Source organism: Embiotoca jacksoni, unplaced genomic scaffold, assembly GCF_022577435.1.
Source record: "Embiotoca jacksoni isolate LCO1_2020_lvr unplaced genomic scaffold, fEmbJac1.0.p SCAF_7, whole genome shotgun sequence".
Lineage (NCBI taxonomy): Eukaryota > Metazoa > Chordata > Actinopteri > Embiotocidae > Embiotoca > Embiotoca jacksoni.
Window position 1 is genome coordinate 2,095,967 of NW_027185425.1, and position 15,856 is coordinate 2,111,822.

Sequence of the window (15,856 nt, forward strand, 5' to 3'; positions counted from 1 at the left end):
CAGACATCACTGATCACTGAGGTAAGATACAGAGAAATCATGAACCCGTAACAGCTGGTTGAATCATTAAATTTGTTTTAAACTGTGTAGAATAATTGTTTGTATTGATGATGTTTGATTTAAAAACACTGTACAACATAAAAAAAAGTAGAACATTTAAATGACTAAAATGTTAAATCAGTTAGAAAAGGTCTTTATATTAAAGTTTAACAAGTGAGAATTTTGTAAAGAAATTTCACTAAAACCTGTATTTCATTTTTATAAATATTATATAATATATATAATATCATATTGCAGGTGTCCTTGTTGCCGGTCATCATGAGGGTGTTTGCAGTAATCTTTGCACTGGCAGTCCTCTCAGGTGAGTTCAATTTCTGCTTAGATACACGTAAAAACAAAAAAAGAAGAAGAATTTTACTGTGTAGAGTCAAATTTATTAAGATAAGAAACCAAAAACAGTGAATTGGATTAGATGAGTGTGAGAGAGCTGGCAAGTTGCTGACGGTTGTAAAGTGTCTCCATGAAAAGAAGGAAAACAAAAACGTAGATAGAAGTAAGACAGACATGTGGGGCTTTTATTTTGAAAAGTACAACCTTCTCCGGGCCCCTCTGGTGAAAAAAGTATCATGAAGGAAGCAAACTGGATCTTCTTGTCAGCTCTATATATTGAACAACACAAGCTCTTGGTAGAAATAGGAGAATATCCCTGAAAATTAACCTTCTGTGCGCCGGGAGTCTGAATACGAGTCCCAGAGTTGACAAAATAAGAGAAGTTTGACCACCTTTCAATGTGCAGCCAGAGACTCTTCTTCCATCTTTGTTTTATTCTTCACAATTTCAGAGATGTTTCTTTTTCTTTTTCCAAACCAGGCTGCCAGGCCAGAAGTATTGTCACGGAGGACTGGAGCACCAGCTGGGAGGTTTCACTGGACAAGTTCAAGGATTACCTCACCGACCTGAACACGAGGGCCGACGAGGCGGTGAAGAACATCAGGACCTCCCAGATCAGCAGCGAACTGGAGTGAGTTCACGATCAACTATTTTTAAATTCAGTCCAATATAGTGACGGATCAATGCACTGTAGTGAAATCAGGTACTGGACCTGAACTGGTTCCACATCAGTGTATCTTATTCTTTAATGTACACATTTCCTCCCCCAAGTTTATTATATTTCTGGCCTTAAACAACACTCAGTAATCACAGTTAGATTAAAAAAAAAAAAATAATGTTCCTTCAGTGCTTTAATATACAAAAACCTTTTGATACTTGAAGCGTTTAAGATTTCTGTCTGTTCTTTGACTCCATTTTGACTGCAGCACCGTGTTCTTCACTCAGCTCAGTGTTGAGACTTTAATCTGAGGCACGTCGAGAGCTGCCGACTGAACTCTCAGACCTGCAGCGTACACTCGATTAAAGTCCACTGTCCTGACTTCGACTGGTTTAGTCTTGATGGGTCTTTTAAGTCTCTAAAATCTGTTCATATTTGTGGGTCAGTACAGGGTTCATGGGTACAGGAGCCTTCGTAAAGCAAAAAAAAAACAAAAAACAGGCTTCAGTGTTTTGAATGCGGCTTTGATTTGCTCTGTCTTCATCTCGACCCCCTTTGAACAATGCATGCTTCACAAAAACACCAAACCAAACCTCTTAAACTCACCCATCTCCTCACCTCCCCCGAACAGCACCCTGATCCAGGACAGCATGTCCGAGCTGGCCATGTACCGGGACGACCTGCAGACCAAGCTGGCTCCCTCCACTCAGGAGGCCGCCGAGCGTCTGGGCAAAGACCTGCAGCTGCTGTCCGACAAGCTCCGCGATCACATGAGCGAGGCCCGCGAGCAGATGGACAAGTACGTCCTGGAGCTGCAGACCATGATGGAGCAGAACGCCGACGACGTCAGGCTCCGGGTCTCCACCTACACCCGCAAGATGAAGAAACGCCTGAACAAGGACTCCCAGGAGATCAAGAGGTGAGGCGGACGGAGGCGGGCAGCTGGGCTCGGGAGGCTGATGGCAAACTCTGCCCAGGAAGACGCTCTGATAGTTTTACTAACTTTACGAACTGAATTCAGAAGCACTTTTATTGAGTTCTCCTCGGAGAACAGTTTTATTATACTTCATAATAATTTGACTTTTTAACTGCATTATTCTTTTATTCTAAAATATGTGCCCAGAAAGCAGAATTTAAATTGAGTGGAATCTCCTTCAGGAATTGGAAATTGAACATCTAGTTGGTTTATATCGTTGTAAAATGAGTATTTTTTTGTTTTGTTTTGTTTTTTTTGACTTTTGCTCAGAAAGAAACGAACATCTTAAAGTTGGTTTTATTAGTTTTTTAATTAATATTATTCATAAAACATTTAAAACTCTTATTTTAAAGCTACGTCACTTTTATGATTTGTTTGTAACTTTAAGCCCCGCGGCTCTCCACGTTAAAAAAATACAAATAAAAAAAAACGAGTAAGTTTTTCTGTAATTTGATTAAAGTGATTAAATATGACTCTTTATCAGGTAGCTGTTAAAAAAGAAAAAACATAACTTGCAATTTTTGCTAATTCTCTCGATTTTATCGAAAAACGTCACAACTCCACGAGCTGCGATGCAATTTTAGAGAACTGTGAAATCCTGGTTACACAATCAATAATAACACTTTGTTTACAACACTTTGATGCCGGAGGAAAGCGATCGATGGAGATGTTGGCGACTCCCATTAAAGCTGCTGTTTTGTTTTTTTTGTCTCAGACACATCACCGACTACTTGGAGGAGTTTCACTCTCGCGCCTCGAGCAACGTGGAGACCGTGAGGGCCCGGGTCGACCCGTACTTCTCTCAGGTGCGAGACAACGCTCAGGCGAAGATCAGCACCCTGAACGACATGCTGATGTCGCAGGTGGAGAACGTGAAGAGCAAGATTCAGACCACGGCCGAGGACGTCAGGGACCGCTTCGAGGAGACGGCCGGCGACCTGCGCTCCACCCTGGAGGACAAGATGGAGGAGCTGCGTGACTGGTTTAAACCTTGGGTCTCTATGTTCAGTGACAACATGTAAACCGTTACATCAGTCTGGACTGCTGGGTTGTTGTTTTTTTTTTTTTTTTACATCCACCGCCTGTAATAAAGCTGGTTCGTGTAAAAGGGTTTGAGTTCATCAATACAAAACGCTTTACAGCCACGCAGAAAAATGTGTTTGTTGAAATATTAAAAAAATCTCCCGGGCGTCTCCTACTTCACCAAGGTTGATATTAAAAGTTCAAGACTTCACCTGTTGATGGTGATTCAACTTTTAGTGAAGTTGAAACGTTCGGAGAAATGTTTTGCATCCACTACACATTACAGGAAGATATTCAATATCACTGCAGACCCCCTTGAAAACACGTATATCTACTATCCAAAGGATGTCTGCGGCGATTTTGGTCGCATTTGAATGAATATTTATGGACGGTGGACTCTCAGAGGTTGGGAGTTTGAATCCTCCCCGCTTTGTCGAGACTTTAAAAAATATCATCCTATTGCACGTTGTCCAAATTATAACAAACAAACAAAAAAAAAGTCATACTACAGCAAAAAGTGACCGAAAACTCGATTTTGGGTCACTTTTTGGACGACATGCTAAAAGTATTACACATGTCCACCGGATTTTGTGCATGCAGGCAGGGGCATCTCCTTAAGGGGGCGCTAGCGAGCCATTTGGCCACGCCCACTCGCGACTCCACTAAAATACGAAATTTTTCGCGAGTGTACCATAAAACCAAAACCAAAAAAAAAAAAAAAAAAAAAAAAAGTATTTATACACACTAAATACACTTTACCTTATATAGAAGAAGTAGCTTTGTATTTACTGGTGATTTTTATCGCTTGTATATAAAAGCAGTATTTCCAAAAACAAATCCTTCAAAATCTTTTCAAAACATGCTGAAGCTTTTTTTTTATTTTTATTTTTTTTAATCTCGTGTATATATAATAATATATATATTATTATATATACACGTAATCTCGTGTTTAAGCGTGTGAAGCGACGGCACGGTGAAACCAAACTACAAAAACGTTCCGTCATTTCTCCGTCCAATCATAACGCGTCGTTCGTTTCTCTCAGCCAATGGAGCGCAGCCGTGCGCGGAAGTAGCTTCGTCACCCCCGCGCAGCGTCATCGTCGTCATCTACCTCCAAACATCTCCCATCATGCTCAAAGCGGCGGACTTCACACTTCATCCCGTCCGTTAACCTCCGCCGACATGAGCAACCCTTGTCGGGAAGTCGTCACTCTTCAGCTCGGACACTATTCAAACTTCGTGGGGACTCACTGGTGGAACTTACAGGTGAAGGAGGAGGAGGAGGGAGGAGGAGGAGGAGGACAGGACACCGTAGGAAGCTAATGCTAAGCTAACGTTAGCGCTGCGCGTGCAGCCCCAAAAAAAAAACAACTTCTGACGCTGTTATTTTAAAGTGAGCAGCAAACAGCGTTTAAATTATATTAATTAAAACAATTCACTATTTCCTAACAGACAGGTGTGTAAATAGATGTTCTCGTACTTTTTTTTTTTTAAATTTTTATTTTTTATTTTTGTTATTGTGTCATTCATATTGTGCCCACATGGAGGTAAAGATACATAAACATTGATCAGAAAACAACACAAGCTGTTAAATACAGCATTTTGTTTATTTAGTAAAAGCAGCACACCGGGGTGCAAATAACAATTATTTATATAGTCTTGTTATTCTGCTGATTTATTATGATTTTGTTGTTGTTGTTTGTTTTTGTTTTGATTAATCAGAGAATAGCTTCAATAACAAGTTAAAATGCTCGTCACGACTCTCTGGATTAGGGTTAGGGTTTATTGACTGTTGTCTTTATTGTTGATCCAAAACCTGACGAGGAGCTGCAAAAATCACAACTGCCTTTTCTTAAATGGATAGAAAAATGATTAAAAGTCATAATGAAATAAATATTAATTCTAAAATTATTGTAATGTTGTGTGGGACGTTTACGAATATTCATTGCCAGTAAAAAAAAAACAACAACAAAAAAAACCCACTGCATTCTTACCCTATAAATTTATACAAAACACAATATTTAATATTGTCATCTCACTTCAACTCTTCGGCTTCACTCGGGCTCCGATGAACCGATGATCTCCCTCTCTGTGTGTGCAGGATGCGTCTTTGTCGTACGATCCGGAGGCGGCGCTCGGCGAGATCCAGAGCGACGTGGTGTTCCGTCAGGGAGAGACTCTGGGCGGACACGTCACGTACACACCGCGGCTCATCGCCATGGATCTCAAAGGTAACTCCTCCCATCACGCACTTTTAATAAACTGTGAACACGACCGTCCGTGCGGGTGGTGATGCTTTTATCTGGCAGGTTGCTTTTTTTTTTTTTTTTGTAATTTAAATTCCTGAAGTAAACTGCTCCGCTCTCTGTCTGTAACAGGAAGTCTTCGTACTCTGCGGCGGGAGGGACGTCTGTATGACACAGCCAGAGAAACCCCAGCGGTCACGTGGTAATTCAGAGCGTCTCGCAAGCTTTTATGCGTTTTTTAACACCTTCCCACACGTTTGTTTTACATCAAATATGGTCAAAAACAATTTGTGCAGTACAGGAAGCAAAAACCTTTTTGGCTGACGGACATACAGACCTGTGACCATTAAAGTACCCGTCCGTATCGGACCGACCACGGTTTACCTTCTACCCAGGTCTCTGTACGTTTGATGTAACTGTGTGCTCCCTGTGGCAGGGAGGGAAGCCTCATGATGCACAGAGAAAGTCCTCCAGTGAAGAACAGCTTTCTTCAAGATCTGGACAAACTGGATGTGAGTATTTAAAGTTGGAAAAGTGGCGTGAAAATGAGGCAAAGCGGCTTCATTTATAGAGAACGTTGTTTAAAACACTTTGCAACTAAAAAAATACTTTATATACAGTAGAAAAAGAAAATGCATTACAGTGATGTTAAAAAAAAAAAAAAAAAAGAACCAGAAGAATAAAATCAATGAAGATGGAATAAAACCGGATTTAACAAATTCAATAAAATACATAAAATGTTAATAAGAGGATAGAAGACCATTAGAAGAAGCTTCCTATGCTGTATTATTATTGTTAAGAGTCTACAAACAGTGCACACTCTTTATCATTAGAAAGGCATCTTAGCTTTTTTTTTTTTTTTTTTTTTTTACCAGCCAAAGACATTTTAAAAATGCAGAATATCTTCACTCTTAATTCTTTCTCTGCAGTTTACTGTCAGTTAATCTTTGATTGGTCAGGAAACGAGCTGCTTTTCCAAATATGTAATCGCACATCTGTCAAAAACATCACGGTACAGTCGAGTCCCTCGTCCTGACAGCGGTCTTTGTTTTCCAGAATGGGGAGGTCCTCGCCGAGGTCAATTTTCCCTCCAGCTTCCAGCCTCAATACTCGGGTACAAAAAAAAACAAAACCCAAAAAACCCCCCCAGGAAAACAAACCTCCTTTAAACTGTGAAATAATGAAAAGCTTCTGCATCAGCATGAAAACTCTCCCACCCGCAGGCTCGCTGAGCGTGGACACGGTGAACAGCCGCCTGGCTCAGGCGCAGAAGCGCTACCGGCTGGAGGGCAGCGTGAAGGTGTGGTCCGACTTCCTCAGGATCCACCTGCACCCTCGCACCATCTCCGTCATCCACCAGTACAACCACGACGGGTAAATCCAAAAAAAAGAAAGAAAAAGAAAACACTTTTCAAGAGAGTTATTTGATTTGTAGTTTTATTCTAAAGTAAGGTTTTCATGGAAAGTTATCGACTGAATGCATTTTAAAAACCCGGAATGAGTCGCTTTTAACTTCGTCGTGTTCAGCAGTGTTTTATTCAGCAGGCTCGAAATGTCATCATCAGTCTGAATTGTTATTATTTAATCATCACACAGCAGTGATGAGGTTTAAATGCGACCCTCGGGCAAAAAAAAAAAAAAAGCTCCCGACTGGAACTTAAGTTTCAACTTCATGTTTACATAAAACACAGAGAAACATAAAAACAAGCCTCATTTAAATTCCACGAAACACGATCTTTGTAACGTCCAATCTGATGTTAGTTTTAGGATATGAGTTCGTTAATATTGCATAAAGAGACTAAGAGGAACTTCCTACTTTCTAGAATATTGTTAGGAAAATTACTCGAGAGGCTTGGTTCAAAATCAAACATATCGGACATTTATTCTTTGCGAGAAGGAGCAACTACATGCTCCCTACCGTTCCCTTTGTATCTGCTTTCGTATGGTAATACAGAGTTGGTCACAAGAAAGGGACACAGGGGAGTCGTCAATTAGATGCAGAATGTTAAACAAAAAGGAATCGCTTGCAAATAAGAGAGACAATAGAAGAGACTTTCCGGAGCCACAATGCAAACAAGAGGAAGAGGCAAATCTTTTTTTTTTTTTTCTTCCATCAAATATATATAGAAATATTAACATGCGCTGCTGTAACTCTGTTCAGCCCTCAAATATTTATGGTAAAAGTGACATCCGCCCTCGGACACAACCCTGAAACTCCAGATTTTATTCGTCAAATTTTTATTTGAAGAAAAGCGGCGTGCAGGATTTTTGAGCTTTCTGTTTGTTGGCGTGCGCAGGGAGGCTCACCGTCTGGAGGCGTTCGGTCAGGGAGAGTCTCTGCTGCAGGGCTCGGTGCTCGAAGACCTGGAGGACAAACTGCACTTCTTTGTGGAGGAGTGCGATTACCTTCAGGTAACTCTGCTGCTCCCGCTGCGCTCGACTCTTTATTTATTTATTTTTTATCTGCACCTCGGTGACTTCCCCGCCGTCGCCTCGACTTCTTCCTTGACATAAATCGTCATCGCCCCCCCCCCGCGTCCCGTTTCCCCTCTCAGGGTTTCCAGGTGCTGTGCGACTTGGCCGACGGCTTCGCGGGCCTGGGGTCAAAGGTCACGGAGATGCTGCAGGACTCTTACGGCGGCAGAGGCATCCTCACCTGGGGTTTGGCGCCCGTCAGTCACCCGGATTCGGTGAGTGTCTCTCCGGCCGTCTCACCCTTCGATCATGTGAAGTCAGCTGTTTTGTGAACGCCGTCCTCTCTGTTCAGACTCCAGTGAAGGACCTCTACCACCTGTTAAACTGCACTTTAGGGACAGTCAACATGGCCGGTCACAGCTCCTTCTTCTGCCCGTTGACGCTGCGCGGTGGACTGGGCAGACGACCGTCCTCTCCCACGGCGTTCCCCCACCTCAGTTACGACGTGAGTCCTCAAACCGTTGTTCGTTTCTTCTGCTTCAGACTCGATTTGAAAACGCATTCATTGCCTTGTTTTCACTTTTCAATGTCTTCGTTTGGACTGAATTCAAATCTGTTCCCCCTCCTGTTTGCAGCCCTCGCTCTGGTACCACACCAGTGCCGTCCTGGCTCTGGCCCTGGACGCCCTCACCGTGCCTTACAGGCTGAGGAACAACAGCGTCCCCATGTGGCAGGTGGCGGATGCGCTGGCCGTATCGGGGAGGAAGGTACTTTGCAGCTCTTTTTTTTATTTATTTTTTATTTATTTTTTTACCTCTCTGTAGAGAAGGCTCTGAGCCGAGAGTAACCGCTGCGATTTAAATCCGAAGGTGGTGGCTGCTTACGGCGCCGTCCCCTTTCCCATGATGCAAGGCGGCTCCCTGCCTGACGCCCTGAGTGCCTGCGCTGATGCGTTGCCCTGGAAACCCCTTTCGGCCTGTGCCGAAGCCGGCGACGGCCGATGCTACAGCCAGTGGGCGACGCTCAAAGGCTTCGAAGGCCAGAAACTGATCAGGTCAGACTTTTATCAAGAAATTCTAAATGTATGAATTACGCTTTTTTACATATTTTAGACAAAAGAAGGAAATATATCAAAATTTCTGTTGTTTATGGTGACGTATATTGATTTAAATACGACGTAGAGAAGATTTAAAACTTCTAATAATTTAAATAGATGGGTTTATAGGCGTATTCGTGACATGTTTCTGTTGTATGTGTGTGTGAAACAGAAACTATATTTTTTCATAACCTGAACTATATTATAAGTGATTTTTTTACCCACGCGTGAAACATTTTATTGTCTCCTACGTACATTTCCTTCTATACATTTTGTGCAGTTTTATACTGTGTTAAATTGACAAAGTAGGTTGAGAGACTGCGATGCGACGTTCAAACCAAACAGGAGCTGTGTTGAAACCTTTTGATCCCGCCGTCTTACAGCTGAACACGTGCTGGAAAAAAAAAAACACGAAGGCGCCCGAACAAATACAAAAACGTACCGTATTCGTCAGCGTTCGATAAGGTCACCAAGTTTTCAAAAAAAAAATAGGTGTTGAAACACAAAGATATTAAAACCCCCCCAAAAAAAAAAAAAAAAAAAGTTTTTTCCCCGTAATGTGTTCATAAAAGAATAAATGCGTCTCTCCATCAGCTCTCTGCCTCCCGGGACCGCCCCGCCCACGCCGCTGCACAGCCTCCGCAGCGGGGAGGAAGTCCTGGCCTCCTACATCAGCTCCTTCTACCCCACGGCCGCCCTGTGAGTCTCCACGCCGACACCGATCGCTTTCTCCCGCGCGCCTCGAGATTAAACAGCCGCTCTTCTCTCCCCTCGTCGTCACTCTTGTCCAGGGATCTGCAGCTGGTGTCGACGTCCAGCAAGCTGACGCCGCCGTTCCCTCAGATACTCAGCAGGTCGATGTGCGCTCAGAACGAGACGGCCGGCTGTGAGTGTTTTCGCTTTTTTTTTTTTTTTTTTTTTTTTTTTTATTATTATTATCCGTCGGGCTCCGTTTTCTCCGCGTGCCTCGTTTAATTGTTCGGTCAAAAGATTGTTCCCGGGCGTCACAAGTAGTAATCTGTCTCCTGCAGCTCCGCTCCCCGTCATGACGTCCCTCCAGTCGGGCCCCGCCCTCGGCCCCTGGCTGTCGGAGATGCATCGGGTCGTCAGCGCTTTCGACATCCGCCGCGTGGCCCCCAGCTTCCTCTCCCACGGGCCCGAAATGGGCGACTACCAGGAAGCCTTGGAGCAGCTGCGCCTTCTCGCGCGGTGTTACCGCGACGACAGCGGCGGCGTGGCGGCGTGCTCCTCCCCCTCCTCCTCCGAGGACGACTGACGGGACTCGAGAGTCTTCGCTTACCAGCCTGCGTGCGCTCGTACGGACGCTGGGCGACGTAGCATCGTGTACACGTACGGACTGTGGTCGCACCCTCTCAAAACGACTGTTTATGTAATTAAGTGTGTTTCCGGACTACATTATAAATAACGACTGTATTTCCGCAAAGACTGTAGTTGTCTCACCTCTGTATGTATTTGGGCGCAGGTTGCGTAAAGCTCCGACCATAAATTGAAACGACTGGTGTGCACAGATGTTGACGCTTACTTGAGTTCTCATTGGCCGAGAAACTGTTTACCTAACTTTGTTGCTGAAGTCTGAAGTGACCCGTAAAATGCCAATTTTTGTATTAAACTATTTAAACTACAAATGCTTTTTTTTGTTTTTTGTTTTACTTGACTATTGAAAGTGGAACAACACCAGCCTGTGATTTAGCGCTGCTTTGTTTACGGTCAACAAACCCCGCAGAGCCGTAGTCCGACTTTATATGACCTGATCAGCTCAGGGGGGGGGTCTGGGGGGGGGCAACAAGTTCTGTACAATAATCGAGCGCCGTGTTAATGATATGAGACTTTTTATGGGATTTGTTGATGAATTAATTCACAATATCACCCGACCTTTCTTTGTAAGACGGGCTGACATCAGATACAGGTATGCGATGCTCTATTCCACTTTCATCAGCTGATAGAAAACTGGTGCTCAAGATAGGTAAAGAAAAAAAAAAAAAGCAATTCAAACACAATATTATGCCCAAAAACTTCAATCAACATTTTTATCAATTTACATTTGATCTGTTACCAATATAAAAAAAAATAAAAAAAATCAAACAATGTGTCCAGAACAGGCATTTTTAATCTGAAAACAAAATGATACAAGGGTTCCACAAATGTGAGATGTAGGAACATACTCCCACCCAGCATATCGACAAAAACAGTATGCTTCTACATTTGTTTAAAAAAGGCTAAGACACATATCATACCATCATTTAAACTTATAAAACTCAGATTGCACCCTGTTATTTTACAGACACCTCTAATGAAAAAATATGTGGAGTAAAAGTCAAATGAAATGGGGTCGCCTGTGCATAAAAGACATCGAGCATGTGTGCCTGGTGTTCTACAGCTATTTATCAAAAAACAGGGGGGGGGGGGTCGCGTCGGGGGGGTTCGGGGAATGTAAATACAGGACGGCGGGAGACACTGGGATCGGGGCTCATGACAAACAGTCCAAAATCGGAACTAGGAACGGGAGCGGGAGCGAGAACGAGACTGGGAGCGGGATTTGGAGCGGGACTCTGACCGGGAGGCGGATCGGGAGTGGGCTTTGGCGGGTGAGGGGGAACGGGATTTGGACTTGGATTGAGACCTGGCTCTGGATTTGGACTCCACGGGAGAACGGGAGCGGGAGCGGGAGCCCATCTCGGGCCCGTCGCCTCCCTCGTCGTCGCTCTTGGGCTCCTCGCGGCCCTTGGAGCCGGATTTCCTCGAGCGATCCTTAATTCCCGATCGAGAACGGGACCTGGAGCGAGAGCGAGATCTGGACCTGGACTCCTCCTTCTTGCCCTTCTTGCCGTCTTTCTTGATCTTTTTGCTCTTGGGGCTGCGGCTCTTGGGGCTCCGGCTTTTGGGGCTGCGGCTCTTGGGGCTCCGGCTCCTGCTGCGGTCTTTGCTCTTCTGAGCGCCGTTGCTGCGCTCCTCTTCCTCCTTCTTGATCTTGTTCTTATTCTTCTTGCTATGAGATCGGCTGCGAGAGCGGGAAGCAGCTCTGTGGACAAAAAACAAAAACAAACATCAGAACTGGTTTATTTCCTTGACAAAACCAACCGAGAAAGGACTTTTGGTGGACTTCTTAAACTCGAGACCTGAACACAGGAGTACAAATTAATTCATTAAAGATATTGGAGACCAAAAATGTTTTCCGATCCATAATATATTTGCTTTCTCACCTGGAGTGGGAGCGGCTGCGACTGCTGCTCTCACTGCGGCTGCGGCTCTTGCGAGACCTGCGGCTCCTGGAGCGGGACCTGAGGGGGGGGGGGGGACACACGGTAACCGTTAGCGACGCGTCACCTCCCGTCTCCGCTTCCCATTATTTTTTTCGCTCGTGACCGCTGCGATCGCAAAAAGGCGTCGCGTCTCACCTGGACCGGCTGCGGCTGCGAGAGTACGAGCGGCGGCGTTTGGCGCCGGGACGGTCCTCGATGAGCCGGATCTTTCGGCCGTTCACCTCGGTGCCGTCGAGCTTCTCCAGAGCCCTCTTCATATCGGAGTAGAGCCTGAACTCGATCACTCCCTCGTTCCTGCGACCCTTGTGGGTGTCGGCGTAAGTCACCTCCCCCGCCTGCCTCATATAGTCCTGCGGAGAAATGGAAGCGCGCGCACAGTGATCAGATGTTATTGACGAGCTTGACGTCAAAACAAACAAACACAAAAAAAACAAGACAACATTCAAGATTAAAACGACAAACCTCGGTGTATTTCCGATGTCTTACCTTCAAGTCCTGCCAGCTGCAGCGGCTAGAAAGATTCTCAACAATAAGTCGATAATCTGTCCTTATAGGTGGACCGTATCTGTCTCTCCAGCGCCCATATCCACCTTCGAAGGTAACAAGGAAACAGAGGAAATAATGAGGACCGGAGAGTAACTGTGGTGGTGCAATTATACTAAACTCCAAGCTACACACTACAAAAAAAATATAGCAATATTCACTTGGGAAAAGGAAACAATGAAGGGAAAAAGCAAAGTTAAAAAAAAAAGCCTTAAAAAAAAAACAAAAAAAACAATACAATTTTTTTTATAAAATCCTAAAAGATCCTAATTATTTATTCATTTAAAAAGCTTAAGCCAAAACAACAACTGTAAATATCAGTTTTGGTAAAAGTTCAATCAGTTTTTTAACAAAATAGACAAAAAAAATAATAATCAAATCCAAAATCATAACTGATCGAGGAAGTACTTACGGTGAACTAAAGCAAGTTTCTAAGCTATCCTATCTAAAAACATTTCACTGTTACAAAACATGTTCTTTTTTTTCAGGCACCTATAAGAGCTGAACCCACATCTGTTCCTAACCCCCATGGCATCCTCACCACCCGGCCTGGGCCTAATGGGAAAAGCGGTCTTCATTCACAATGGCTCCCTTTTTTGGTCTGCCCAGGGGCCCAGAATGGTCAAACCACACTCTTGGAAAGGGGGGACACCATGGCCAGCAATAGGGGCAGGCAGTCAGCAAAGGACTCTTTCAATTAAAACATTGAGGTTCTTTGTTAAATCTTTACCTTTAAATTGACAATCATTTTTAAATAAAAATATAAACGGACTAAGACATCAATAGATTACATGATATTTGACAATCAAATAGATATTTTTTACAGTGTTCAAATGAATACATTGATAATCCTACCAGTAAGCCATTTCCCCCATCACAATATTCACATGTAGCTGCATTATTAGTTTTACCATAACAAAGTTTTAAACCCAAAGATCGTTTTCAGGTCATTGGTGGCTCCGGTGCACACAAATTTAATCATGCCGATAAGGAAACCTGCTCCCCACGCCCGCTGTTGTTGTTGTTGTTTCAGAGAGAGAAGAAGAAGAAAAAAAAAAAAAAGCGTTCAGTGCTTAGTTGAGTGGCGCTCGATGCTTCTCTACCGTGTTCAATCCAGAAATTGAGACACGCCTGTATGTTAAAAAGACCATTAACACACAGGGGGGGGGGAGGTTGGGGGGGCTTATTGAGCTCAGAACAAGAGGAAATACTGATGCTATCACATCAGGGGATGTGGATGTGTGTGGATGTGTGTGTGGCTCAATGACTTTAAAAAACTAAAAAAAAGAACTAAAAAAAAAGTTGAAAACCGCGTTATCTGCAACAGTTAACTTCCTGTTACGAGTCATGGGTGGAGATATGATTTTCTACTTCGTGGCCAAACACCAAGATGACAATATTTAGGCCCTCGTTTTAGCCTCGACCCACTTCGCCCCACTCTCAAGTCCCATCCACAGAATCAAACGGATCATGATCACTATGATATAAATTGAATGCACATCAGCCACCAAGGACAAGCTCAACAATTGTATTTTTTTTCGCCCCTTTGATACTTAGCGACTCCCTGTAACGAATGAAACCCCTCATCAAATGACATCATTCATGTGAAATAAGGACAACACGCCCCGCTAGATACTTACTCCTCCCGCCACCGTAGCCCCCGTCCCGGCGAGGTCCCTTGGTGTGCTCCACAATGACCCTCTCCCCGCACAGCTCTTTGCCGTTCAGGTCATAGACGGCATCGTCTGCGTCGCGAGGGTCATCGAATTCAACAAACCCATACCTGCAGGGAGAGGTGGGAGAGGGGGGGGGAGGAGGACCGGGACACCGGGACACGTTTAAGCACCGGGTGACAACGGATCAAGTTTACACCAACTGGTAAAACATCATTCATACAAGACACCGGCTTAATTACTGATTTAGTTAAACTGATCGGTATTGAGGCAGATCAATGCATTTTAAAACAATTTTTTTTTTAACTGATCAGTATTGGTTATAACTGCTATATTTAACCAAATCCTTTGTTTCACATCAATTGTCTCTCAAACAGAGAGCAAAGATTAATTCATTCACAGCTGGGGGGGAAAAATAACACAGAAAATCCTTTATGATGTGAACTTGAAAACCTGCAAGTGGAATTGAGATAAACAACCAATATTTACATTAAAAAAAAAAAAAAAAGTTATGGAGCAGCTTGGATGCATTTTTTTCTTTCTTTTCATTTCATGCATTTAAAGTGTGCACTGAGCAGCTGTATCATCTAAGGCCAATAATAAAACAAAAAAAACATGTTGGATTGGAGGCACATCAAAAAAACGACATAAATATAGATATTTGTAAAAAATAAATGGAGCATTATTCAGTAAAGTGAGTGCATTTGTTTTGTACTGATAAAATTATTAAAAAAAACAAGCTGTTTAAATCTGCACTTCTGAGATTCTTGACAATTTACAGACCCCAAAAATAAATAAATATATATAATCCAAAATATACCGATGGTGAAAGTGAATGCACGTTTAGGTGGAGGACACCAGCTGATGTACCGGCACGTTGATAGGACTTAACTTACGGGGAAGGCTGTGCATGCGTTTATAAAGTGTTTTGAAATGCAGTTTCGTAGTTGTAGTGAACAGTTCGCTTTAAACACAAACACCCGGCGGTGACATTGCCACGTCCAACATGAGTTAGCCCGAGCTAACAGGCGTCGACGAAGCGCAAACATTAAGCAGAATATCGCAAATCTCCAACCCTTAACTTTCTTTTGTATATTTATATATATTTATATAGAGGGAGATATCCGACTAATACGTTCGTGTAAAGTCGCGGAGAAATGTCGCACACACGAGCGCGCTAACGTCAGCAGGCTAGTCCGGTCAACAAGGCCTCAAAGCCCGCAGGCTCGTCTCGGCGCGGCGCGGCCTGGTCCCGACGGGTTTTTTTTTTTTTTTTTTTTAAAGCCTTCAAACAAACGCGGCCAAACCCGCGAGCCTCGAAGCGTACCCGTTTTTCAGGTCGACTTCGAGTATCTTCCCGTAGCCTTTGAAGAACCTCTCCACGTCCTTTTCCCGGGCTCTGTAGCTCAACCGTCCGATGTACACCCGCGACATATTGTTAGCTTCGTGTGCTACCGAAATGTGCTACCGGAGAGAACGAGAGCACACGGGAGGAGGCGCGAGGCTGGGGGGGGGGGGGGGGGAGACTACGTCACACGCTCCTCTCATTCTTATT

The 15,856-nt window shown here is 43.8% G+C and overlaps 3 protein-coding genes across 4 annotated transcripts; 2 read left to right on the forward strand and 1 right to left on the reverse strand.

Annotated features, from left to right (window-relative positions):
- apoea (apolipoprotein Ea) lies at positions 1–3,132 on the forward strand. Its single transcript, XM_069176835.1, has 5 exons — positions 1–21; positions 298–361; positions 871–1,021; positions 1,680–1,967; positions 2,740–3,132. Exons 2-5 carry the CDS (start codon positions 319–321, stop codon positions 3,044–3,046), a joined length of 789 nt encoding a protein of 262 aa, XP_069032936.1. The 5' UTR covers positions 1–21; positions 298–318; the 3' UTR covers positions 3,047–3,132.
- A 1,024-nt stretch (positions 3,133–4,156) lies between these two features.
- msto1 (misato mitochondrial distribution and morphology regulator 1) lies at positions 4,157–10,450 on the forward strand. The gene is made up of 14 exons (XM_069175785.1): positions 4,157–4,313; positions 5,149–5,278; positions 5,426–5,495; positions 5,730–5,805; positions 6,350–6,407; positions 6,517–6,667; positions 7,591–7,705; positions 7,849–7,983; positions 8,061–8,213; positions 8,344–8,475; positions 8,578–8,762; positions 9,399–9,503; positions 9,596–9,690; positions 9,836–10,450. The coding sequence occupies exons 1-14, from the start codon at positions 4,230–4,232 to the stop codon at positions 10,078–10,080; spliced, it is 1,734 nt and encodes a 577-aa protein (XP_069031886.1). The 5' UTR covers positions 4,157–4,229; the 3' UTR covers positions 10,081–10,450.
- A 464-nt stretch (positions 10,451–10,914) lies between these two features.
- srsf4 (serine and arginine rich splicing factor 4) lies at positions 10,915–15,792 on the reverse strand. Of its 2 annotated transcripts, XM_069175786.1 has the most exons (6): positions 15,629–15,792; positions 14,269–14,411; positions 12,572–12,675; positions 12,221–12,435; positions 12,026–12,103; positions 10,915–11,844 (listed from the first exon to the last, which is right to left on the reverse strand). In XM_069175786.1, the coding sequence occupies exons 1-6, from the start codon at positions 15,733–15,735 to the stop codon at positions 11,319–11,321; spliced, it is 1,173 nt and encodes a 390-aa protein (XP_069031887.1). In that variant the 5' UTR covers positions 15,736–15,792; the 3' UTR covers positions 10,915–11,318. The 2 variants fall into 2 exon arrangements, with proteins under 2 accessions (XP_069031887.1, XP_069031889.1); XM_069175788.1 differs by lacking the exons at positions 14,269–14,411; positions 15,629–15,792 and adding an exon at positions 13,140–14,221.
- Positions 15,793–15,856: the final 64 nt, after the last annotated feature.